General features: G+C 39.6%; 2 protein-coding genes across 2 annotated transcripts in view; both read right to left on the bottom strand.

Moving 5' to 3' along the window:
- The window catches only part of dapk1 (death-associated protein kinase 1), an 85,975-nt gene extending 76,857 nt beyond the window's left edge, over positions 1 to 9,118 (bottom strand). Inside the window, exons 1-2 of the mRNA XM_031305897.2 lie at positions 8,934 to 9,118; positions 8,066 to 8,263 (exon numbers count right to left, since the gene is read on the bottom strand). Of these exons, the coding sequence (XP_031161757.1) occupies positions 8,066 to 8,169 (104 nt within the window). The 5' untranslated portion in view covers positions 8,170 to 8,263; positions 8,934 to 9,118. The remainder of the gene's footprint in view (positions 1 to 8,065; positions 8,264 to 8,933) is intronic.
- Positions 9,119 to 13,669: 4,551 nt separating this feature from the next.
- LOC116054383 (phospholipid-transporting ATPase ID-like) overlaps positions 13,670 to 26,399 on the bottom strand; it is a 56,866-nt gene continuing 44,136 nt past the window's right edge. Inside the window, exons 17-28 of the mRNA XM_031305913.2 lie at positions 26,273 to 26,388; positions 24,655 to 24,819; positions 24,442 to 24,553; positions 23,510 to 23,615; positions 23,272 to 23,407; positions 22,944 to 23,127; positions 21,685 to 21,908; positions 19,563 to 19,646; positions 19,179 to 19,424; positions 18,936 to 19,074; positions 17,607 to 17,737; positions 13,670 to 17,442 (exon numbers count right to left, since the gene is read on the bottom strand). Coding sequence (XP_031161773.2) covers positions 17,113 to 17,442; positions 17,607 to 17,737; positions 18,936 to 19,074; positions 19,179 to 19,424; positions 19,563 to 19,646; positions 21,685 to 21,908; positions 22,944 to 23,127; positions 23,272 to 23,407; positions 23,510 to 23,615; positions 24,442 to 24,553; positions 24,655 to 24,819; positions 26,273 to 26,388 — 1,973 coding nt within the window. The 3' untranslated portion in view covers positions 13,670 to 17,112. The remainder of the gene's footprint in view (positions 17,443 to 17,606; positions 17,738 to 18,935; positions 19,075 to 19,178; positions 19,425 to 19,562; positions 19,647 to 21,684; positions 21,909 to 22,943; positions 23,128 to 23,271; positions 23,408 to 23,509; positions 23,616 to 24,441; positions 24,554 to 24,654; positions 24,820 to 26,272; positions 26,389 to 26,399) is intronic.

The following is a 26,399-nucleotide window of genomic DNA, read 5'->3' on the forward strand; positions in this document are numbered from 1 at the left end:
CTCTGGTCCTGGTCTGGTACAAGGTGTCATGATTATTTTTTTATGGTCAATTTTCATGCTCTTTGTCTGCTCATGGTAACTACCCAGCACGCTTTACATTTATTCATAACACAAACAAGCTGTTGCTGCTTCTATGTAGTAACAGAAAAAGTAGGGACGCACCGATCGTGAAATTGTGGGCCGATACCGATGTTCAAAATAACTATTTGGCCGACATACAAATTTATGAGTCTTTAATATATCTTCTTTCGCATGAAAAATAACTGCTTCAAAACCCCTTTTAGCCAGCCTGCTATACATCTAACATTACCAATTAAATGACAAGAATCTTTTAACTGCTTTAAGTTCAAGTTAAACATGTTGTCAATCCACTGAATGCCATGATGCTAAGCATACTCACACAAGTAGGTCATGAAAGTGTGTAGCAATGACGTCATAGATTTCAGGGAGACAAACGTCAACAAAGCGACTGGGTCCTCTGTTGGGCTGTGCGTCGGCTTCAAAACCGTTGGTCATCGAATGCGATGAACTCCTATCACCTTATTAGTAATCCTTCCAGCTTTGGCGCCGTCCATGGGGATTTTTCTCCCTTTCTCAAATTCCGTAGTTATCAAGGACCGAGTCTTGCTTGTGGCAGAAAAAATAACACGTAAATACCGGCCACTGCCATCGGTGAATACAATCTTATTTGCCGATAGGCTGATGGCGGTCAACGAGGCGAATATCGGCCGATACCGATGTTCTGCCGATATATCGGTGCATTCCTAACAAAAAGCATCACCTTCTATGCATTTGAGGAGTTTTCAGAGTAAGACAGAGATAAACAACAGAAAACAGCAAAGTACATATTTCGTAAAGTATGTACATGTTTGGGGCGCATGGATAGCTCACCTGGTTGAGCGTGCGCCCCATTTACGAAGGCTCAGTCCTTACCTCGGTGGCCGCGGGTTCAGTTCCGACCTGTGGCCCTTTGCTGCATGTCATTCCCCCTCTCTCTTCTGTTTCACTTCTCAAGCTGTACTGTCACTACGGCCTAAAATGGCCCAAATGTTTTCTTTAAACAAAAAAGTATGTAAATGTTTGTAATCAATTGGACATTACTTAAAGTTATGAAATCAGGTTTAATAGTGCCATATCACTTAAACTGCTTCATGTTTGCAAGTAAATATAGTCTGACAACGAGTGCTCCATCTTCCCAGACAAATGTCTTCAACTTAAGTGGGCGAGCATGTGTGATGAGAGAATAGATATTCCAAAAAATAACACATCGGAAGGAGTGTTACATAACAAATTTACTATATATTTAATTTTACTATCAAATTTGAATGTAATATAAAATGTTTACAGCCCCTTTTCCTTTCAAACAGAATAAGACTTCTCACTTCTCACTATTCTAGGACTAAAAAGCACAGTACAGTAGTACAGTACTTAGTCAAGTCAATTTTTTTTGTATAGCGCCAAATCACAACAGAGTTTATCTCACGACACTTTTTATAGAGATCATGCCTAGACAATACTCTTTAATTTACAGGGACCTTGGTGCCCGGATAGCTCAGTTGGTAGAGCGGGCGCCCATATATAGAGGTTCACTCCTCGACGCAGCGGGCCCAGGTTTGACTCCGACCTGCGGCCTTTTGCTGCATGTCATTCCCCCCTCTCTCTCCCCTTTCATGTTTTCAGCTGTCCTGTCAAAATAACGGCCAAAAATGCCCCAAAAAATAATCTTAAAAAAAAAAAGGATTTACAGGGACCTAATATTACCCCATGAGCAAGCACAAGACGATGGCGGTAGGCAAAACTCCCCTTTAACGGGAATAAACCTCATCTGCCATGACCGAGGTACAGTTTACTTATGTGACTCATCAGATTCATTATTGTTAATTGGAGGTGAATAGAGCTTGTGAGTGTGACAGAGAGTATTATCATCGAGTGCAAAAGTAATACAAGGAGGATGAAAGACAGAATAGGGAAAGTTGTCTTTTTCCCAACGATTATAGCCCCTCAGTTCCCATGCTTGACTGCCTGCAGATCTCTCCTAATTGACCACAAAGGGTTGTCGCGCCCTCTACACACACACACACACACACACACACACACACACACACACACACACACACACACACACACACACACACACACACACACACACACACACACACACACACCTGCCATTCACGCTAACACAGTTGGCAGGGATCCAATTATCCTCCATTGACTGCAGAGGCTGCAGAGATTAATTGAAAATAACTCATGACGCTCCTCGAGAACATTCCAAGTGAGTAAGATTTCAATTTGAGTCGTAAAATGACCGCAATTTGAGGAGTCTTACTGGAACAATCACGAGGGTTAAGTCATCCAGGCAGAGATGAACAGACTGGCCTTCGAGACACAGACAGAGAGAGCAAGAAGAGGAAGAAAATCTGACTTCAAATATAAACCCTGCAGAAATACTGTTGGCCAGTACTTCTACTTCTCCACTATAAACTACTTCTCCACTCAGTTTTAAGTCAAACAAACCGTACACTGTCATTAGCTCTTTCCTCATTTATATTTTTCTAGCACTTCTCTCTTACATGATGATTTTGAAGTCACAGGAATATCATCATGTCTCTCTGACACATACCCTCCTTGCTACTGCTACATAATGTTGGCAATACAGACCGAAGCTTTTGCACTCTGTGTTGTAGATAAGTGTGTCAGACTAAATGACTAAAATGTAGGATGCATGCAGGAAGTTGGCAACCAAAGAAAGATGTCTTGTGATGTTATCCTACCACGACTGTTATCAATGGCATCTTTCCATATTATCAATTCTCTGTTTGACCTCTTGACCCCACATCTGATGCCAATGCCAACAATAAACATTGGGCAGATATTTTGTAGACATCTACAGTCCCAAGTGATTTGCTAAGATACAGCAAAAATGTAAAGCGTATCGCCTCCTGTGAGCTATAGAATTTTGCATTAGAGTGTGACCCAATATACAAGCTTTCATGAAGTCATTAAATCACTATTGTATTACAATTGTCTCCAGTAGCTCTAGGCAAAACAGGCATCAACTTAAAGGAAGGTGACAACCCTTACAGATTAAAACCGTTTAATTCAACTGGGGGTCAAAAGAGGAACTACTAAATTATGTCACAATTTAGTCACATTGTGTAAACTCTGAATTTCCTCTTCTTCCAGTGGGATATCATTATAAAACTACCTCAAATCAAAGCTGTTATAAACATTAGTTATTTAAACATGGTATTAATTAATAATAGGATAACCTGAAACTAAATGTTGAAAGCTAAATCCTTGGACTAAGAATAAAGAGGGAACACTGCATTTATGCAACAGCACTGCCGCTCCCTGGGGACGAGGGGGGTGGGTTAGGGTGGGTGAGTGAGTAGCAGGCCTCATCAAGGACACCCCTGCTACCCAGACTGGCCCTCCACCCAATAATGCAATCCAGGGTAGGGGGGTAAATCTAGGTCAGTAGCTGGGGCATAGTCTGCATGGAGTGTGTGCATGCCATTAGCTGGTGCTGGTGGTGTGTTTGAAAAAAGCCATGTCAGTTACAGTAGTGAATATTCTGCAGATATATTTTTAATGGTCTGCAAAGAGACCATTTATTTTTCTCTCTTGAGGGAAAAATAAATTCTAAATTATATCACCATTTAATACAGGAGTTTGTGTGGATGTCTTGCATATAATCCTATTTTGTATTCATAGAAATGGGTCTTTGAGGTGATTTTTGCCGAGGAATAACCCAAATAAGTCAAAGAATAACTCCTGCAAGTCAGTTTAATGCCTCTTATGTTCATTTGCATTGCAGAATCCCTGCTGAAATACATCGACCCCTCCTCCTCTACGAATGGCAGCCACACACCCAGACACACACCCAGACACACACCCAGACACACACACACTATGGACACAACAAGAGGGCCAATTGGTGGAGAGCCACACATCGGTCAGATTAATGCAGACTAATGATAGAGGCAGAGCACTGCAAAAATATGCAGTGTCAAACTGCCTTGTGGACCAGATTAAAGGCACAAACCAAATATATTCAACAGTCAGTTCATGTTTCTCTCTCTAAGTCAGAAAGCAGCTGAGTCAGTGGGTCTCTAAACAAATGACAACATGGAAACTACAAAAAAAAAACAAAAAAAAACCTGAACTCAACTCACATGACCCAACAGCCTGTTTCTTCATGCAAACTTGGATGCTGCTCTGTTTTGCTGGAGAACCGAGCTGACTGAGGTAATCCTAAATGATTGCACGCTATGGTCAGACCAATGTAAAGGGTACTTTGCTGATATTACAGACTGATAATAGCTTGTTCAAAAGATCAGATATCAGCCAGTCGGTGTCGTCCACTGCTGACGTGATGGGGTGTCTGTTGAATGCAATGGAAAAATACTTGATTGTAAAGGTTGTATGGTGTCCCAGATTTCCCCCATCCCCAATCAACAGGAGAGAGTCATCTGAGAGCTGCTTGGCCACATTAGAATTTAATTGGTTTCAGTTTAGAGTTTTTCTGTCAAATGATGGTGCTGAAGATGTTTGTATAGATATATTAGGGACGCAACTAATTATTATTTTCATTATCGATTAATTAGCTTGTTTTCCTAATTAACCGACGAATTGTTTGGTCTATGAAATAGTGTAAGAGAATGCTTTCCAGATCCCAGGGTGACGTCTTCAAACATCTTATTTTTTGGGGGAAAGAGAGTACATGCTGTGCTGCTATTCCTCATCTGACTGCAGGCTAAAGAGGCCCTAAGCCCTGATAGAGTGTTTTTATCCCTGCCGTCTCACATCCAGGCAACACAGCACCACTATGAAACCCTTAAATGCTTCAACGATGCTTCTCCTTTCACTTAACCATCATTTTGAAGAGGTATCAAATAGGAGATCCTTTTAAATGGGAGTAACCGTGTCTTCAGTAATTCCCCTGCTGATCTCAGGGCCCAAAGTGAGAATTTTCTGCCAATCTGTGAGGCAATTAGAGAGCTCAACTGAGCACAGATGCGGTCAGTGCTGGGTTTATTACAGAAAGGGGTAGGGAGGAGAACAGCAGCAGTGGCAATTTCTATTAGGGGCCATTTAAAACACAGCTGGGATTACAGCCTAACCAGTCATTTTTTGGACACAGTTCAAAATGGAGAATTTGACCACTGGTGCATTTGCCCGGGATTATCACACTTTCTTTAATGCAGCAACAAATTGATGCCTCGCCTGGAGGCACAACAGCTAACCTGATGTGACTCTAGCAATTCCCTAAATGACGTTCGTTTTGCACTTCTAGTAATTCAAATTCTCTGGCCTTCTGCACCTCAGGAGGATTGGTAAAAAGCTGGCTAGTTATCACACACACACACACACACACACACACACACACACACACACACACACACACACACACACACACACACACACACCACTGACAAGACTGAGAAAGACTGGTTCAGGTCATAAGGCAGTTAAATTAAGGTCTGATGAATCAATCATTCTGGATAGTGAAGACTATAGCCTTAGCAGGTAATTCCAGTGGCTAAAAATACACTTGAGAAATGATCAGACTGCACACTTCAACCTTAAATAAGCGTTACACATCTCTGGCTGTATTTACTATATTCTGCAGCTGCATTGCTTCCTCCACACCCTCCTCCTCATAATACTGAGCATGCATGCTCACTGTAGCTGCTGTAGATACTACTAAAGCTTAAATGCTTGGCTTCACCAGCCTTCGGTTCTACCATGCCTGCACACCAAAGGATGCGGTGTCAGTGCAGTCTCAAGTCCCTGCTTGGGTGATTTCCAATTTTGAAAAAACAAATGGGCCTCGTTCCAATTCCAGCCAGAGTCGAGAGCCTGGAGTACAGTCAGATCAAAAAACTCTCTGTCTTTAAGTGTGCAAGGCATTACACAGCAGGTCATGTCGCTGTTATCTGGCCAATAAATAGACAGATACACCAGTTTTCATTGTAAACTAACTGGTTATACCAAATTTAATCCAAGTAAAAGCATGTCAGAAAATACTTGAAATTTTTTTTGCGGGCGCCCATATACAGAGGTTTACTCCTCAACGCAGTGGGCCCGGGTTCGACTCCGACCTGTGGTCTTTTGCTGCATGTCATTCCCCCTCTCTCTCTCCCCCCTTTCATTTCTTCAGCTGTCCTGTTAATAAAAAAAAATAAAAATAAAAAATAAAAACTGCTATAATAACACCACCTGTTTCTGCACCGTTTGTGGGCAAGTTTCATTTATTACAATTTAACACAAAAGTTAAATGAAGCCCTGATGAAAACTTAGCAATGTCTGTAGCTGTACTAGGCAAACCGAAACAGGTAGAAAATGTGAAAACAGCTGTCAACTAGTGTCAGAGCATAGGCCTAGCTGTACTGTGAGAGAAATAAAAAGGGAAGGTTTGACATGAAGTTAGATGCTAAAAAAGTCTCACTAACCGAAGACAAAATTTGAAATACATGCATGAGGCCCATTGTCCAGTTGAAGCCAGAGACAAGGTGCATGCCTTTTTTAGCCAATCCAAAACATGCCCTTCACTGACAGATTATTCATTTCTGTTCATGGGTAGATATTATCAGATGTATTTTTAAAAGTAGGCTGATACTGAATATCAACCGAATGTCAAGTGTAGTTGAGTTTTAGAGATTAACGAGGCTATCAAACGCTGTGCTAAATGTATTTTTCCATATCATGCAGCAACCTTGAGCTCCCCTAAGTCATACATAATTCTATAAAGAAATTAAATCCTTCCAAAAACAGATGTGTACAATAATCTATTTGGGCTGTTTTCCATTAGAGCCCACTTAAACACTTTTAATGTTGAAAAGTCCACGATCATCACACTATGAGGGTAGACAACCCAATTTTAAATCCTCTCTGTCCTAATCATACTACAATAGAGAATGGATCCTGGTGTTGGAGCAACGACCAAATGAGACTATCACACTCACATAGCCATCTCTTTACGTCCAGCCAGAAATTCAATCCCATTACACAAAGCTCCTCAACCGTCTCTATTACCAAAGTAGCATAGTGAAGCAGCTACAGCAACTTCAGCTCTCCCCCACAGTGCTGGAAGGTGAGCACTAATAGGAGAAGCAGTGTTGCCAGACAGGCCCTGGAGAGCAGAAAACAATTGGTTGATTATTGCCAACACGGAGTACATGTGTCACTTTGATAACCAGAAACTCACGGAGATCCATTTCCATGTTTCTGACAGTCATTTGAGAAGCTGTCTGCGATCTACTGTGAGGATAAATGCACCCCCCTGGCTTGTGTTATTTCCACCTCTCCTATAATATAATATAATGCAGTTTTTTGTTTTTTATCTATGCAGCGGTGAAATTAAACTGAAAACAAGACAGCCACCAGTTTTGACACTATGGTTTCATGTTTAACAGGACAGCACAGCAAATCAAGAATATCACTCGCTCTTCAGCAGTAATGTGACCACTCTGCTTTGTCATCTGAGCAACTTTCCAGACAAAAAAAAACAGCCCCAAGAACCAAAACACCTGTATTGTCGTCTACATTCAACCTTTTCATGCCCATTGTCAAGCTTTCACCTTTGACCAAACAGTCTGGCTGAAATACAAGCAGGCGGTGCTATAATGTAAATCCTCTCCCTGTAAAGATGTACAATGATTCCGTCTGGCACCCTCCTGCAATAAATCTCCAGAAAGAGGCAGCAACAGTTACAGACGCTAACCTCTTCATCACTGACAATGATGCATTATGGACTGCATTAATCAGACGCACTCACAGTTGGGGGATGCATGTCAAGCTGCATGCTTGAATGAGAGCATGCATTAGTATATGTGTTTATAGACTAAACCCATCTGTGTGTGCAGAGTCGTGGGTGCAGCATGGCATTAAAACATATAGTAAGGACTTGCACTTTGGAAAGACGGGTTAAAATCTTAAATATAATCCTGCAAACGTAGAGATGTAATAAGGTATTTCCCCGCCCTCCTTCTCACACACCTCTACCATGAAAAGAGGAAGTTCATACGCATTAGGAATAAGGATATAAAATAAAACTTACCTTCCCAGCTCGTCTCCAATTTCGTAAAATTCCTCAACATTTTCTTGGTTGAAAAGAGTCATGTTGTCGGGGCACTTCCTCCCTTTTCCCCCGACCGCAGGCATGTCTTCCGAAACAGCCTCTTCAAAGCGGTACCATCCCTACCAGCAGCCTCCGGTCTGGGCAGGGTTACGGCCAGCAATCCTCCTCATGTTAGAGCTTCCAAACCAAGTGGGAAAAGACATCAACAGGGGGAGAAATTGGAGAATAAACCATTAAACCTCGACTATGAAACCTGACTGGAAAAGCTGGGCGTTCAGTCAACAAAAGGAAGCCAAAAACTGACGGAGTAATGAACCTGCTCCTCCGGGGCGACGTCACGACTCCTGGAGCTGATCTTTCCTCCCGGACCCTACTATCTCTATCAATTTCCCGGGCACCCTTTTGAATTATTGGGCTATAACAGCTGCCAGTATTACAGATAATAGTAATATAACCATAAGTTTATAACCACCGGCTGGTTAGGAATGCAAATACCCCCCCCCCCCCATGAAAGCTTGGGGTAGCCATGGGTAACACGTTAACGTTAGTCTCCTCCTTTCAGTCCAGCAAGAAGTCATATCTTCTTCGAATAATGACCCGGACAGGTGTTTAACACTGTTTAAGAGTGTACTACAATGTCACACCCTTGAAAACATATATTAAAAGCCTAACAATTAAGCTTTTTCCTAAATTAAAACCACGACTCGCCCCTGTACGTTAACGTATATAAAATATACAGAATCGTGAACATTAAGGTTAACGTTAGCTTGTATTCCGAGCGTCACTGGCTCTTTCTTGATCCCGACAACTGACTACAATTGTATGAATTCACTGTAAAATATCTTACAGTTTGCCGGTGTGTGTCCCGCTGCGAAACGTAGCCGAGATTTCATGCGTGTTGTGGGAGCCTGTGACCCCGGTTTGGCTCACGGAAGACAAAAATGCTGGCTTGGACGGGAGAAATCAACGTTAACAATGTAGAAGACAGTCTGGTCCTGGTGATGCGTTCACTGTCTATGGGATATTGGGTAAAATACGTTGCACCGATTCGAGTTCTATCTGGTTTATCGTATAGTAAACAACGCTAACACCAGACAATCACAAATTAAAAATCGAGTCAAGAGTTGTTTTGTCCTGTCGTATACAAACTGAAAAAATGGGATTTGTTTGCCTAAAGAAATTTTAGCAAAACGGGTTTTCAACGATCAAGTCGTAATTACTGTATTTTTACATTCCTTAAAAGCAGCATCGTTTTAAGTCAGTTGAAGGAGCTTCATCTGTCGCAGGAGGGCAGCAAAGCTTTCACTTTTATTTTGTGTCATTAAAATGTTAATTATAATGCAGTTGTCTATTTCATTTTGGAAAAGACCATATTCACAAAGCACCTTTACAGTGAATAAAGCTGTTACAGCAATACTGTGTTACATTGATAGTAAAACATTATTTGCCTGATAACATTTGAGATGATCACAGAACCATTGTTAGACAACTGATAATGTAAACGTTTCAATAGGTTGTCATGTTTATCCTCACCTCTCTGGTCTTTTGATTCGGTTCTCTGTTGCAACATGATGCTGATTCCTGTCGCAAGGAGTAGATCAAGCTCACATGTAGACCTGGGACCATGCATCTGCAGAATGTGCTCTGTCTTTATAAGGATACACTAAACATTGTAGTTTGGCCTGAGTCTATTGTTATTCAGTTCATATTTTATCAAGTCATTTCACATTCTGCAGCATGGTGGCCCGGTTAGCACTGTGGCCTCACAGCAAGAAGGTTCTGGGTTTGAATCCAGGTCATTCTGGGCCTTTCTGTGTGGAGTTTGTATCAAAAAACATGTACTAAGTTCTCCAGTCAGTGCCCTTGATCAAGGCACTGGCTCAGATCTGGAGTTGGTTCCCGGGCGCTGTAAATGGCTTCCCACTGCTCCTTTGAGAGATGGGTTAAATGCAGAGAATGAATCATGAATCACATGTGCATGTGACAATAAAGTACCTTTATTATATACGATAATAAACAAAAGATCTGTGAACATATTTGAGCTTTTAGTGTTGTACTGTAGAAAACAACAATTTTGTATGATTTTAGGCAGATGCTTAATGAAACAGGTAGCAAGATTTGATGGTTTGAAGTGTAGTTTGTCACACGTTGACTGTTGTGGACAACCCTGGAAGCTATTAAATGCTTCTCACTTGTTCAAGGTGCAACATTTAAAGGATAAACATGCTAAAAGTATGCCAAACAAGAGCCAGTACATTTCAGTGTCTGCCTCTGAGAAAACTAGAAGCAAGTTGTAAATACAGCACATATGAGCTAGGTTATGATGGTTTGGTGGGGAAAAAAAAAAACCTCCTTGTGCCCGATGATCTCAGGGTGTGAGAATAAATGATCCATCCATTTATCTATCTGGCCATTTTCTAAGCTGCTTATCCCCTTCAGGGCTGCGGGGGGCTAAAGCCTATCCCAGCATGCATTGGGAAAGAGGCAGGTTACACCCTGTTGAATTTACTGAGAAACAAACCTTACAAATTAGAGCAGGGGGGCCCCTACTGACCTTTCACTCTCTGAGACTCATTATAACTTTGATTTGTATTGTACATGCTCAGTCGAGGTGAAGCGTAAAACGGTGTTACCATCATGTCTGATCTGGTCTGCTCCCCTTCAGATGGCACACTGTAAAGATATGAGCCCTATGATTGAGTCCATATCTGCAGCTATATTTATTATTTTCATTACTGCTTGATCTGTTTTTGTTGTCTAATAATGGTCAGAAAACTATAAGTGCGGCATCACAAACTCTAGAAACCGAAGGTGAAGCATTCAGATTTTACTAAGTAAAAACTGCAATACTTTATGTATTAGAATACATTATATTATAACTCCATTGCAAATGTCACCTAAATAAAATATGATAGCATTGTTAGCAACATGTACGGCACATAAAGTATTAAAGGTAAAAGTAGTCATAATTCTGAAAAATAATGCCTGTTTGTATCATATTGTTGGAATATCATAATTTGAAAGTAGTTCTTGTTGTACTTGGTTGAGGTGGAGCATATTTTAACAATGTTGTTTGGTAGTTTAACCTAAAACAAATGTGTGATATTTGATTAACTCATCATATGTTTTGTGAGAAAAATCTTAATCTGTAAAGTAAGTAACTAATGCAGTGCAGTAAAAAGCCTCTGAAATGTAGTGGAGTAGAGGAATGAAGTAGCAAAAATGGAAATGCGTAAGTGTATTTCAAGTACAGGGGTTGAAGAGCAACTGTCCAAAACCCCAAAATACTACAAGCAAATGTTTGGCATTTGTGCTTGTTTAATCACTTAAACAATTAATAAGTTATCAAAATTGTTAAGATAATGCACTACAGGGGGTAAACCATGGTTAGTGAGGGCTTCTTGCCTTAAAATGAGTTGGTGTAGTAGGGGACTAAACACACTCAGCTCTGAAGGGGCTGTGATGTTATGAATCTATCTGCTTTAGTGGCGCAGCTGAACCACATACTTTTGCACTTAGTAAAGAAATCAGCAAAACAGACACATAGCAGCTGAAGAGGACACACATTAAATGATGTCTGCCATCACAGATTTTTGCTTACAACCAGAGGGACAGATAGTTTTTAGCTGGCTAGCAGCATGGGGATGGCATTGTTGGTCTGTCGACCATTTGATCCAGACTGAAATATCTCAGCAACTACTGGATAGACTGAAATGAAATTTTGTACAGACATTTACGGTTCCCAGAGTACAAATCCCACTGACTTTGGTGAACCCCTGACTTTACTTTTACTGCCACCAGCAGGTTAAAAAACAAACAAAAAACCAACAACGTTTTCCCTCATCCTGTGAAATATGTCAACTGTTATTAGATATATTGCCCTAAAACTTGGCACACAGTCATGTCCCCCTCGGGATGAATTGCAATCACTTTGACTTTTCACGTACATAGCACTAACATTAGGGTCAAAATTGTATTCAATGACATTAAGTGCAAATTAGCGAATGTCAACCTGCTAACATGCCAAACCTAAATGGTTGACATGGTAAACATTACACCTGCATAAAATCAGCATGTTAGCATCACCATTGTGAGCATGTTGACATTAGCATTAGCATTTAGCTCAAATGTCTGTGCCTAAGTACAGTCTCACAGAACCGCTAGCATGGCTGTAGACTCTTTGTCCTGTTTTTTTAATATATATTTTATATATATATATATATATATATATATATATATATAATGATAAGACGTAATTAATGGTACAGTGGTATGAAAGCTGCAGCCCCAAATTATTCAAGACGTCAAGATAAAGACAACCTATTGCTATGTTTTAATTTTCTTGCCTTCAGAAGGTACTGCACAGGGTCAGGACAAAGAGATTAAACACATTAATCAAAAAGTCATAAATTATTTAGTGAATTCATACACAGTGTTAGATCCTTTATATTCCTAAGAGTTCATTTCTCATGCATATGCATTTAAATTAGGACTTATCAAATTGCCTTATTGCATCAATCTGTGTGGCCTAACAACATGAAGCTTGCACCAAATATCCTGTCATTTCAATCTTCTTTATGGTCACATAATGTGCTCTTTTGGCCCTTAGATGGAGCACAGTAAAAGCTTTCTACTGATGCAAGATACAGCCCCTATGCACCAGACTGTCAGCATAAGTGCAGTCTCATGTATAATATTGTATTACATACTGCACATATACCTGTGTGAGTAGCCTATGTAAATAATAACAGGAACATGTACTGTTTGAGCCCTAATACATCTCCCTTCTCATGTCTCAACAAATCTCAGTTGTTGTTGTGTTGCAGCACTATGAGATTCTTTCTGTATTACACAATAGTAATTGGAAACATCAGGATGTGGTCGAGATATTACTGCTGTGGTTTAAAGGGTTATTACACCATCTGCTGGGGGTGAGCTGCACACGTATAAAACAGCATTTATCTGACAGGAGACACATTGCTCTGCCTGATGTTGTGGTTTTGTTAGACAGAGATTATGATATATACAAATAACTAGCATAGTTAATACATATTACACAATATTTCATCTTCTGTTCCTTTTCGTACACTAAATATTTTTTCTTGCCTTGCAAAATCTGCTATCAACAGTCTAAATTCATGTTAAGATGTCTTCTTTATACTGACATACTGTACAGTAGATGTTTATATGATTCATTTCTCTAATACTTAATCTTGCCTAGTAATATTACTTCACTTTTAGCATGATATTTTGTTTCTCTATCCAACTTTTATAGAAATGAACACATGGATACATTATGAGAAAATGGGCCCTGGGCACGGATACTTGAAAGAGTGAAGAGGACATGCAGCTACTTGTCTTTCTATGTCTTTTTTAGCAACATATTGCAGGTCAACCATAGCTGTAAAGTGCACCTCAACTTCATTTTAGTTTATTCATGCTGGAGATGAAGAGAAGCTAATTATTTTCCAAAGCTCTGAACAAACCCAGACGCACAAAGACCTAGAAAATTGCTCATCTTCTTCTTATTGAAAAAAAGTACACAAGTAAAAACTGCACACAAAAGTACAACTGCACAGATAAGACATTGTAGTACTTTTATTGCAGTAAACGTTTTTTTTTTAGTACAAAATGATGCAAAATGCTTATCAGTAAGAGCAGAGCAAACATCACTGAATACTTTTGCCACGTTTGAGAAACAGTTATCAAAAATCCCTTATGTTACGGTTTCAGTCTTCAGTGCGAAAGATATATGATATACTAATAAATATAAAGTTTTCATTCACCATCTGTGAGCTGGAAGTAAGCAGCGCTTGCAGATTGCTTTTGTGAAACGGACCCCGCTACGATCAAATTGGTAACATTGGACATACAAGTGGACTACCAGACCCTTCCTCAAAACACTGAAAACATACAACAAAACTTGATTTTGAGCTTGATTTACACACAATTGGGCAAAGATTCAATTACAGTAACAGTAATAAATGGCTCCTATGCATATTCAAACTTTGACATTATTCCATAAAAAACACTTGTAAGTAATAAGTAAGTTGTCGGTGATGCAAACCAGCTTCACCACACTGACCTTCAGCATCAGATTCTGTTTGATGAGCAACTTTTTCACTTTAGAGTGAACTATGACACGCAAAGCCTTGAAAAAAAAATATCTTTGGTTCACCACCAGGGTTAGTGGGCTAGTACATTCAATTCTGGGCAACAACTCATTGAATCTCATTGTGGTGACAGATGTTCAGATAAAAACACCACAGTAATGCATCCATCAGCCGTGTTAATGGCTTAAATTGAACTGTAGATGAAAAACTGATGAGTGAATTAAACCACTAATTGCATATCCATGGATATCACAAGGCATGGAAAAGAAAGAATATAGGGAACTATTAAATATTAAAATGTCCTTATTAACTAATTATAAAACAAATTACATTTTGGCCCATTCTTTAAACCTTCACACACCAAATAAATTAATGATTGATCCCACGGACCAGCTATCATCTCCAGGTTGAAACAAGAAATACGACATTTAAAAAAATAACACCTGTATAGAATAATATGTTTGCTTAACTTAAAAACATTGCTAATCCTTGACTGGGTTGCATAATTGTTTTGTAACATCCTTATCTTCCATCAAACATTCTTGTCACTGTTGTCTCTGCATTGCATTATATAGGACTTTTTTTTTTCTTTAATATTAAGGCAGCTTCTGTGTGTCCTTCTACGTTAGCTCATATTTTCAGTGAACTAAAGAGAGAAGGATGTTGGAAACAAGCCACATAAGATACACTACTTATTAAAATTAGAAATACAGCTAACTACCAAGTTGATTGTCAGACATAAAGCAGCAAGCTTGTTGCTGAAGCAAATACATGATTTTGAAATAATGACTATGCATGATATGATACAGTATCTTGATTTTAAAATAGGGTATAACATCATTATGATTTATGCTGCAAGATTAAAAGTTCATGGGAATTGTCTAAGCAGTGTTTTTTAGGCTCTGCCCACACCCGGCACTAAAAGGAATGGATTATAGGATCACCCAGTCAACTGTGTAGTGTGTGTACAGTACAATAAACCTCCCAAACACAGGTAGATGTGGCTGATTTTCCTACAGCAAACAACTCAGACAATCTCTAACGTCTGTATGGTCGGCGTAGCCCACTTCTCATGCTGTCTGATGAGGTGAAAATGTGCAGTTTTCCATATTTATTGGTAGGGATGCAGAATTTTGTCTCAAGTGGTCACTCAAGGTGCATTTAAGACACATTCTGGTACACATATTTGAACTACTATCCCTCTAAACTGGATCTAGACATGATCTGGTTATATACCCGTGGGCTACACAGTAGGCTTGAACAGGGCTTTAGATTCTCAGTTGCTAGAGTTGGAAAACAACTAAAAATGTAAACCCAAGACCTGAACACTGAGGTACATTTTAGACATTTCATGCTCCCATAAAGATGCACTGTAGAAAATGTTGGTACCACTTTGTAATAAGACATTCTTTAGAAATTGTTCCAATCAGGAATAAACTATTAGAGAGAGCAACTTTTAGGTTGCCAGGTTGTAAAAAAAGCCAAAGAAAGTTGTGTTGATTGGTGACTCTAAATTGGCCCGGCACCATTATCTCTCTTTGGACGACAAATTTCATTCAAACTACTATAATAAATAGTTTTAATAGTGTTAATAGCAGTGCACTTAAGAATAAATTATTAAACGCCATACTTGACGGATTACTGAAGTATAAGAACTGTTTTATTTATTACTTACTATTAATTGTATCTGTAAAAAAATGACCTTTATGACTCCTAATTAGCTATTATAAATAAAGACTTTTTAGGTTTCTCCCTTCAGAATAACCTGTCAAGCTGCATTGAGGAGTTATCTGAAAAGACAGAGAAAGTTATATACATTTTTACAACCTGGCAGTACAGTCCAAACATTGTTCTTATTAATTAACATTGTAGCTTATTTCTTATCTGTAAAGCAATTATATGTTATTTATTTATTCTAACCAATAATAAAATGATTACTTACAACTCATAAACCCTTTAAGTATAAAGTATGTCCGATTACACAGTGGTCCTTTAGATTGTAATTTAAATGTGCCTGTGGTTTAGGTGTAAATCAAAAATAGGGTCTGCTACATATAAATATTCTGTTTTCTTCTCCTTAAATTCATTAAAGTTGCATGAAATTCTTTCAGTAAGTAATGGAAAAAAAACATACTGTAAAAAGAAACATTTCCAACAAATGCTGGATTGACCAACAATGCTTGCCATAACTTCTCTTCCTCTGAGAAGATGAACATTTGTTGGGAGCACTTTTTGAAACATTCATGATCTTCCAGACATTCAGTTATCCCCTGCTGCCATGTGATGCTGCCAAAGGGCAAACAGCTTTCGAGATAGCAAAATAAAATGCTTTAAAAAGACACTTAAAAGTACAAAATTAAAATATTCTTATGCAAAATGGCTTTGTTGGTTGTATCCTGCTGTGCATCTAGACTCCCAGGGTTAAGGAAATCTTGGTAGTCTGTAAACATGATGACACTTTGTCCTTCTCATGAAGCCAAAATGTTTCCCCTCTGTGGTTGTTCCAATCTGAAAGTGAATCATCCTGTTACTGTTTTTTCGTGTCAGAAAGATTTCATCTGTTGGCTCTGCATGAGGCATGTTTTACATGAATACTCATGATCTGAGGAAAGTGATCCATGTACCCATCAGAAGTGGCGACACATTTTGCTGTAGTTCCCTTTGATAAAACTTTTACAAAATGAAATGCTTGGAGCAAAAGTCGTGCACTTTTCAAACCTTGTCTTAGGTGATTGGACAGATGAGAGACAGATCGTTAAAATCCTTGACATGAAGTTCTCTGGAAATCCCAAACAAGTTCTTCATGGTAACAAATGTATGAATGGGAGCTTAAAAACACCAGGGGCATCCAGCTGTTTAGCTTGCATTACTCCTTCTCCCAGATCTTCCATTTGGAAGATAACCAGCTGTCTGTCAGAAAGCAGGATCTCTGACAGTCCTGTACATCTGCAGAGACGTCACCTCCACATCTGGGACCTTGGCGTTCTGGGGGCGTCCTGTCGGGCTGTATCCAGCCGATCGTCCCATGGGACTGAATCCAGTTGTGGTGCGACCTATGTTGGCGAAACCTGAAGATCCCGACAAAGCAGGACGCCGCAAGAACCGGCCTGAAGTCACCAGGTCCCCGTAGCCCTGCGCGTGCGAGAAGGCGTAGCCTGAGCGACGGGAGCTGGTGCGGCGGATGCGGGTGCGTAGAGGCGGGGGGGCAGGTGTTGCTTTGGCCTGTCTCACCTTGAACATCACCTGAAAGTTTGGGTAGATAGTAACAAAGTTAAAATGCTGGATAGAGGCACACTTATCACACACGCTGACCCATTTCTGGGATTCATTTTGGATTCATGTATGACAAGTGCAGTTGTATCTTAGCAAGCATGCAGAGTAAATTGGTACAGTAGATCCATCCGTACCTTGTCATTGATGGTGGGGCAGAGCTGAATAAACAGGAAGCGGTAGGTAACCACAGGAAGGACACACAGGATGGAGGTGAGGAGGATCGTCAGCCACATGTTAGGCTGGTTCAGAGAGTTCCGGGCTGTTCCTGGACAAACACACACATAATACACATACAAGGTTTGTAATTGTACGCTTGTCAGGATCTTGTATTGACTTTAATACTTTAACCTTAACTGTCATCCCTGTTATAACTTGGGTAACATCAAGAGACACTGTAGGTATAAATGCTAACTTCCCTATGGACAAGATTAACAATAATATATTAAATTCTTGACATTGATTACTGTTTGAGAGAACTACTACCCAAAAGTATAGTAGTAGTATGAATAAATGACATTTCCAGTGTTCTAACCTATAACCTACTTATTAAATGATTCTTCTGGATCTCATATTAGTTTTCTAACTCTCTGTATTGTGAAAACATGATGGATGTGTTGCAGGTCCTCCTGGTCATTCACAGAGGTCAATAAATGCTGCTGAGTGAGTGTAACAACTTTACTTAAAATAAAATTGAATTTTGTGTCTTTGTAAAGGCCGTAAAGCTGCCTTTGAAATGTAAAAATTGAAAGGAAATGCCAGTGTACTCATGGTGTCAACATCAGATGGCTATCGTAAACACATTTGCTGTACAAGTATAAATGGAGTTTACTTTTACGGTTACAGACAAAAAGAAATAGTAGAGCACTTGGGTTGGATATTGTTTGTCAAAACAGCACCTGCATTTTCATGTCAATCCATTTTCTGATACCTGACATGGTTGTATGTAATGTGTTTCTACAAAACCCCTTTTTTTCTATTTTAATTATTTCTACAAAAAAAACCGAAACTTCTCAAAAGCACAAGTGTTCAACTTTGTCATCACACAAAGTAGAGTGAAAATAGTGTCTAAATTCAAGAAAAATATTATTTAAATAAGGAAATATCTATTCAAAGAATAAGTAAACAAGACTAAAAGTTTGACCATGAGACTGTCCAATAAAGTTTAGTGCACACACAGCTCTGATCTGAACCAGCTTTGATATTTGTCTGAGTTGTAAACCAGACATTTTGCATGTGGAAACACACCAAACTAAATTCAGACACTCTATTTGGAAGTATAATTCAACTCATTTGAATTATGCTGCCACCTCTACTCCACAGGAGCCTCGTATGAAAGAATGAGAAAAAAAATTCTCAGGAGCAGACATGCATGTTAACGCTAACTAACCAACACAAATGTGGAAACGCACACAACAATATCTTTAAGGACAGTTGTTTGGCAAGATTATGAGTTGACCACTCACCTATGAAAGGGAAGGCTGACGGCAATATGAGAAACATGCCATTGCTGTACATGGTGAAGGTGACAGCAAAGTACATGGCCAGGCTGCCCAACACGAAGAAAGTGTTCACCGCTGTCCAGTAGGACATCTCCAACCCTAACTAAAAACAAGGAGAGGACACAAAAATATCTGTAATTGTTTTTGTATTCTAAGCCTGACTAATGCTAAAGATAAGATTATCCAAAAGAAAAGGGTTCCTCATACTTGGATGGTGACGGCAAACAGCAGACATGTCTGGGTGAGGAGAGCGAAGGACTGGTAGTCGGCGACGTCCTTCCCGTCGTCCCTCACGGTGTTGTGCATGGCTGCGTAAGGGATGAAAAAGAGCACCATGGAGCTGTAGCAGCTGTGGAGAGCACACTTGAAGAAGGCCTTCTTGCTGAAGTACAGGTTGAGTTGACCGGGAATGTAGAGCTGAGGATACTGGAAACTCCACACGTCGTTCACATCCTGACCAGCAGGGAGAGACAAAGGTATCAAGTCTGTTTGTTTATGTTTTCTGTTCTGTATCAGCTTAAACACCTCTAGCTCTATTCTTTGTATATACATATAAGGTTTATTATAGATACGAACACATCAAATAGTTACCTGATCAAACAGACTCATTCCCAGGACAGGTAGTGCTGTGTACACCAGATTGTAGAGTGTTATGAACCACTCATCATACACCGTCTGAAAAAGCAAAATTACAAATTACAAATGACTTCTACAACGGGTGGGGGTGTCTAACTGCGTGTCAATCACTGCTCATGCACACGCATTCATTCTACCTTGTGGGGGGAGGGGCTTAGGAGACCGTTTTGGGCTTTACCTAAAAGGGGGGGGGACTGAGAAGTTGTCAATGTTCAAAAAGTCCTGGATCTTCACAATCCTACCTACAGCACCTTTAAAGCGTAACTCTCGCCAAAATGCAACCTAGGGTCTTTTTGTGAATGTACCCGAGTCAAACTTTCGTTTAAAAGCATATTTAGGACGGAATCGCCACTTTTAAGATTTACCGTATTTTCGTTTTCCGGTCAAATGGCCTTTTGAATGGGAGTCCTAGAGACACTTTTATGCTAGCCTCAAAATAGCTATTTTTAAAACACTAAGAAGGCTCGACACAACATGAAACTTTGCTCCAAGTATCACCAGGGGTTCTACACCTTAACGAAAGCATTGACAACATTGTTTGTGTACACAGAGTTTACTAAAAAGAAAGGTTTTGAGCAACTCACTGTAGCTGTTGTTCTCCCGTCGCCGTCTATCGAGCCAGTCAAAAATAGTCGAGGGAGGAGAGTAAAGATGGAAAGCTCCAAAAGCTTAGTTCCATATAAATGCACGGATAATTTGTTGTTTTGTCGTTAGTGAAACACAATATTGACCTTGTAGTTGAAAAAGGAGCCTCATATAAGAATGACATTTCCTCCTATGGAGTCCGTTCATTCGCATTCGGAGATCGCCTATTTTTGACTGAGAAAATGGCGGATAGCGTAAACAACAACTGCTAACGTGAGTTGCTCAAAACCTTTTTTTTTTTGTAAACTCTGTTTACACAAACAATGTTCTCAATGCTTTCGTTAAGGTGTAGAGCCCCTGGCGATACTTCAAGCAAAGTTTCATGTTGTGTCGAGCCTTCTTAGTGTTTTAAAAATAGCTATTTTGAGGCTAGCATAAAAGTGTCCCTAGCACTCCCATTCAAAAGGCCATTTGACCAAAAAACGAAAATAAGGTGAATATTAAAAGTGGCGATTCCATCCTAAATATGCTTTTAAACGAAAGTTTGACTCGGGTACATTCACAAATTATATATATATATATATCAATTATTATTAAAATTATTATTATAATTATTATATATATAATAATCATTATATATGACATTATTAGATCATTAATACTGAAGACCGATCAGTGCCTTAACAGCTATTTAGATGGATCTACTTTTAACTACTTTATATATACACTTTTAGGTTGTTTAGCTCTGTGGTGAGATGATTAATGGGAAAGGAAAGAAAAAGTTTCACTACAAACATTTTTTGTTTGTGAAATGTTGGATAATTTAACCGCTCTGGGCTTCAAATATTATTTGAATTACACCATCTGAGAAGTTTAGAGGGGGTAAATTATCTCATAGACATCTGGAAGGCAAAGGGGTCTAAATACACACAGCTTTTTTGTGTCAAAAGCCAAAAAGGTCCAGAACCACTGGTTTCATTTTTTACAGTGTTGTATTACAAAACTACCAGTGGTAGAAAGTAACTAAGTACACTTACTCCAGTACTGTACTTAAGTACAAATTTGAGGTACTTGAGTCTTTTCTTTTCAAGCCACATTCTACTTCTACTCCACTACATTTCAGAGAGAAATATTGTATTTTTTACTTCACTTCATTAATAGCTTTAGTTACTTTACAAATTAAGATTTTTGTACACAAAGCACGTGTAGTTTATAAAATACAATGTTTTATTATAAATTAAACTACCCAACAACATATAGGCCGACAAATACTCAAATGATTAACAATCGTCGTTATCGTTACAAACTTTTACTTAAGTAACATTTTAAATGCCAGATTTTTACTTGTAATAGAGTATTTTTAAAGTGTGGTACTTTTACTTAAGTAAAGGAATTAGATACTTCTTCCACCACTGAAAACTAAACATCACAGTCCTTTTTTCTCCTCCTCATCCACCGTCCTCCCTCCCTCCGTCTTACTTCACTCTCTCACCTGTGCAGAGAAGCCGCAGAAGAAGCCGTACCAGAAGTGGACGAAGGTGAAGGTGAAGTTCTTGTAGAAGAAGTAGCGCAGGAACTTGCACATGCGTAGGTAGGACCAGCGGCCGTGCACCAGCAGGAGGCGCTGCAGGAAGCGGAACTGGGCGAAGGAGTAGTCGCTGGACAGCACGGCCTGCATGCCCTCCTGGCCTGAGATGCCCACGCCTATATGAGCCGCTGGGAGGACAAAGACAAGAAGAAGGAAAGGGTGTTTGAATTTCTCTGTATCCAAAAACAGCGAGAAAAGAAGTGTATATTTTTGCTATTTGTGAAAAATATTTCAGTCCTTTTTTTCTGGTTTCAGGCAACCACAGATTAGGGCTGGGCAATATATCGATATCATATCGATATCGTGATATGAGACTAGATATCGTCTTAGATTTTGGAAATCGTAATATTGTAAATGGCTTAAGTGTTGTCTTTTCCTGGTTTTAAAGGCTGCATCACAGTAAAGTTATGTCATTTTCTGTGTTACCAGACTGTTCTAGCTCTTCTATTATTTTTACCTTTACCCACTTACGCATTATATCTACATTACTGAAGATTATTTATCTTAAATCTCATTGTGAAGATATTTTGTTAAAGCACCAATTGTCAACCCTATAATATCGCCATAATATCGACATCGAGGTATTAGGACAAGAATATCGCGATATCTGATTTTCTCCATATCGTCCAGCCCTACCACAGATCATATACTACAACTTAAAGCTGCATTAATACATTTTTGGCCACTAGGGGGCAGAGATACACCAAAACAAGCTGAGAGATACTCACCATATCATCAGCATATTAAATTGTTATGATTCACATGTAGCAGCAGACACAGAGCAATACTATCATTCATTTGGAGTTCAAAATCAATGAACAAAAAGCCCATTACAATTTCCCAGAGCCCAAGGTGATGTATTGAAGCAAATCCTCACATTTGAGAAAGTGTAAAATGAATGTTTGCCACTTGTGTTTGAAAAATGTCTGAAACAATGAATCATGGACTAATCTATTAATCAACTCATCATTATAGCTCTGGTTAGTTTATCAAAGAATTCTTAATGGAAGCCAAAGCCCATAGAGCTGTATTTTGTACTTGGTGAGAACTTGCAGTATAGCTGCAATCTTTAGCAGCAACTTTATTTTTTGCAAATTTCCTACTTGGGACGAAAAACCTCTTTAACTTCCACACATAAAGGTGCTGTGTGGCCCCGCTGATACCTTTGATCATGCTGACGTCGTTGGCTCCATCTCCTATGGCCAGTGTGACCGCCTGCTTGTACTTCTTGACCAGCTCGACCACCTGAGCCTTCTGCAGAGGAGTGACCCGGCAGCAGATAACTGCTTTACACATACACGCCGTCCTCAGGAACTCCAGCTCCATGCTGCCCTCCAGGGCGTACGCCTGAGGGAACATGGATGCAATAGAGAAGTGATTAGAGACAGGAATTACACAAGAGTTTCCCCATCAGTTTAAATAATAAGCAATACAAGTCACAGAGGACAGTTACAGCATGCATTGTAATCAGGAAACTTCTTAATGACGTACCAGGCTGTGTCCGTTGATGACCAGGCCGTACTCTCCATTTACCAACTCGTCTGCGATCAATTTCACACCTTTACCCAAAGTCCTTTCTGGCAGAAACATTGAATCCTCGACTGGTTTCATGGAGGTCCGTGCATTTCTGCTCCACAAGAAAATGAAAAAAAAAAATGGATGGATGCATGGAAACAGCTCAGTTCCTCAGGTGCTGTCTAAACTGAAATGGTACAGTCTTTTGACTGACCTGAGTTCCTGTCTGACATCCTCAGGTGAGTTGCCCGAGACGATAAAGACGTCGTTCATCTCCTCCCGCAGTAAGTTGCACGAGTACCCAATGTTTTCTGCAGTTTCTGCAGCACGAATAATCAACATCAGTAAGTAGACAGTTGCAGCAGATATGAAGAGAAGAACAGAATGAAAAGTCATCTAAATATTACACAGTGAAGAGCTATATTTAACAATGATTCTACGTGATATTTTGGCCCGAATCAGGAATACTTGATTCAAACAGGAATGTATCTTCTGATCTTCTGTTTGAAAAACAACAACAAACGAAGGAAGTACATACAAACACAGCTAGTGCATGGTCAATGTACAAGTTACAATGTTGCCAAAGAGTCCTTTGGTCATTTTGTCAATTTCTGCTTTAGGTGTGGCATCAGGCTGAGGCTGGCTGTGCAATAAAAGGTTATACAGTTTAGCAGAGTAGTGGAGCAGTTGATGTGTTGCAGTCTGAGTTTAAGGGTTTACAACTACAAACATCACTTTCTATTTTACCTCTAAATAAAGTAGTTTAGATAATCAGCTTGGATTTTTGCGTGTTTACGACAGGTCTGATCACCCAAACGATCGTTTTTCTTTTTGCCACATCTGACTGCGTTGTTTCCAGGTCTCAGCAATTACTTTGGTGAGTACAAGCTATTTGGCAGAAACTACAAACACCTGACCCAAGTTCTGATAAACTGTTATAATCATTATTTTAAATACAAAACAAGATGACTACAGATTGAAAAAAGTGACATCTTATTGATTTCTAATGATAAAACTGAATTATTGAACATGACAAAACGTTTTTAGACTTGTTTCCGTGTAAAGAAAAATGAACCATCCACCCAATCCAAAAGTTATATAATATGTTCTAAATGAAATTCTCTAAATATATTTGAGGTTATATACCTTGCTTGTCACCAGTCAAAACCCAGATTTTGATGTTGGCTTTGGACAACTGCTCGATAGTCTGAGGTACTCCGTCTTGTAACTTGTCTTCTATGGCTGTTGCTCCAAGCAGCTGGAAACACACATTCAGATACATAATCAACAGGCAAATTTTACAGATGAAACCCAGTTTTTATGGTTTGAGCTTTACTGAAACGTGAGTTCATTTCCTACCAGCAGATCCTTCTCTATCTCCTCGTACAGCTCGTCCAGTTTGCTCTCTTGGTTGTCAAGCTCGGTGCTGGCCTCATGGTGGCGCTGTTTCCACTGGTTGAAATACTCCTCATCCAGATTCTTATAGGCCAGCGCCAGAGTCCGCAGGCCCTCCCCTGCAAACTCCTGCAGATCGACATGCACATACTTATATGGATGAACGCCACACACACACACAAAACACACACACACACACACACACACACACACACACACAGACAGAGAAGTTCAGCCAAGTACAGGCTGCCTTATGTATTCAGAGTGTGACCTGTGTCAGCTGAGTCTACAATTAAAAAAACACAAAGTCACCCAGCTCCTGTGTGACTGTAGCTGCTGAGATGTGTGTTTTAGAGCAGCACGCTCACCTCAGGCTCAATTTGCCTTGGACACACACACACACACACACACACACACACACACACACACACACACACACACACACAATTTGAAAACATAAACAGAAATGTGCCCAGCTGTGTAAATGTTGCGACCTAGGCAAAAAAACTCCAACAGGCAAAGAGACAGTGATAATCAGTTGTTTATATTTTCTACAACATCAACTAAAATAAACCTTCATCGATTAGTCACACTATTGCACTGGGTGATATGTTCTTCATTACAACAAATGTGTAACATGTAAAGTTCTTCAGTAGGAAGCCATGGCTTTTGGGAAGTGGTAAAGTCTCTTTATGGTATTTATTGCCAATAACAAAAATATAGAACTGCCAGCCTATACATCACATACATAATCCACATTTCAGCCTCTTTGCATTGATTTTAGAGTTCATTTTGAGGTTTTACTAACTACCTTTAAAGCACTCCATGGTCTAGCTCAATCATTCATTTATGAGCTTGTGTACCCGAAATCAAACTCAGTTTAAAACTCAAAAGTCTGCTACCAGTCCCCACGTCTAAACTTTTTAAACTAAAGAGATTTGAAACAACCTCCCTGTTGTAATGTGTCTTACTACTCATATATAGCCTCTACTTCAAACTGATTTTTATACAGTACATTTGCATTTGTTAATTAAGTTATCTTTCTGTGTCTCTTTTTTTTTTAACCCCAAATTTGGATCATCTTTATAGATCAAACCAATGTTATTTGTTTCGCCTCTATCATTTGGAGCAATACAAAATACAATTGCTCAAAAGAGTGCCATGCTAGCATTTAGGCGTGATGCACGTTCGTCACGGAAGTAAAGGCTGGACTACAGAGCTGTTTGGAGCAGTTTGTGAACAGTGTTTTCTGTTGGAGATGGTAAGTCCCTTTGGGGTGTACTTTGGGCTTTTCACTTTGTAAACCTATAATGTGCACAAAAAGATATATAACACAATAAAGGAAAGCGGAAAAGACAAAAAGCACAATATGAGCACAGTTGGATGGAGCACATGGACATTAGGATGAACTTTGTCTGTATAAACACACCCAAGCACACTTGACACATGACGAGAAAACAACCAACACACAGGCATGCAGAGACAAACATCCAGTAACACTGCAGGAAAAGCATAAGAAGAATTCAGATAAAGTATGAGAATCAAATCATCAAATCTCAACACACAGAGAAATATTACTGACATTAAGGTGCTCTGTAGTGACGTCCATCAGCTTGCTGCAGGACTGATGCAGCCTCTCGTAGATGATTGTGTCTGCACCTTTACAGTAGAGACAGAGCTTCCCCTCTGGACTCCGAACTGTGCACACA

Source organism: Sander lucioperca, chromosome 2 (assembly GCF_008315115.2).
Source record: "Sander lucioperca isolate FBNREF2018 chromosome 2, SLUC_FBN_1.2, whole genome shotgun sequence".
Classification (NCBI taxonomy): Eukaryota; Metazoa; Chordata; class Actinopteri; order Perciformes; family Percidae; genus Sander; species Sander lucioperca.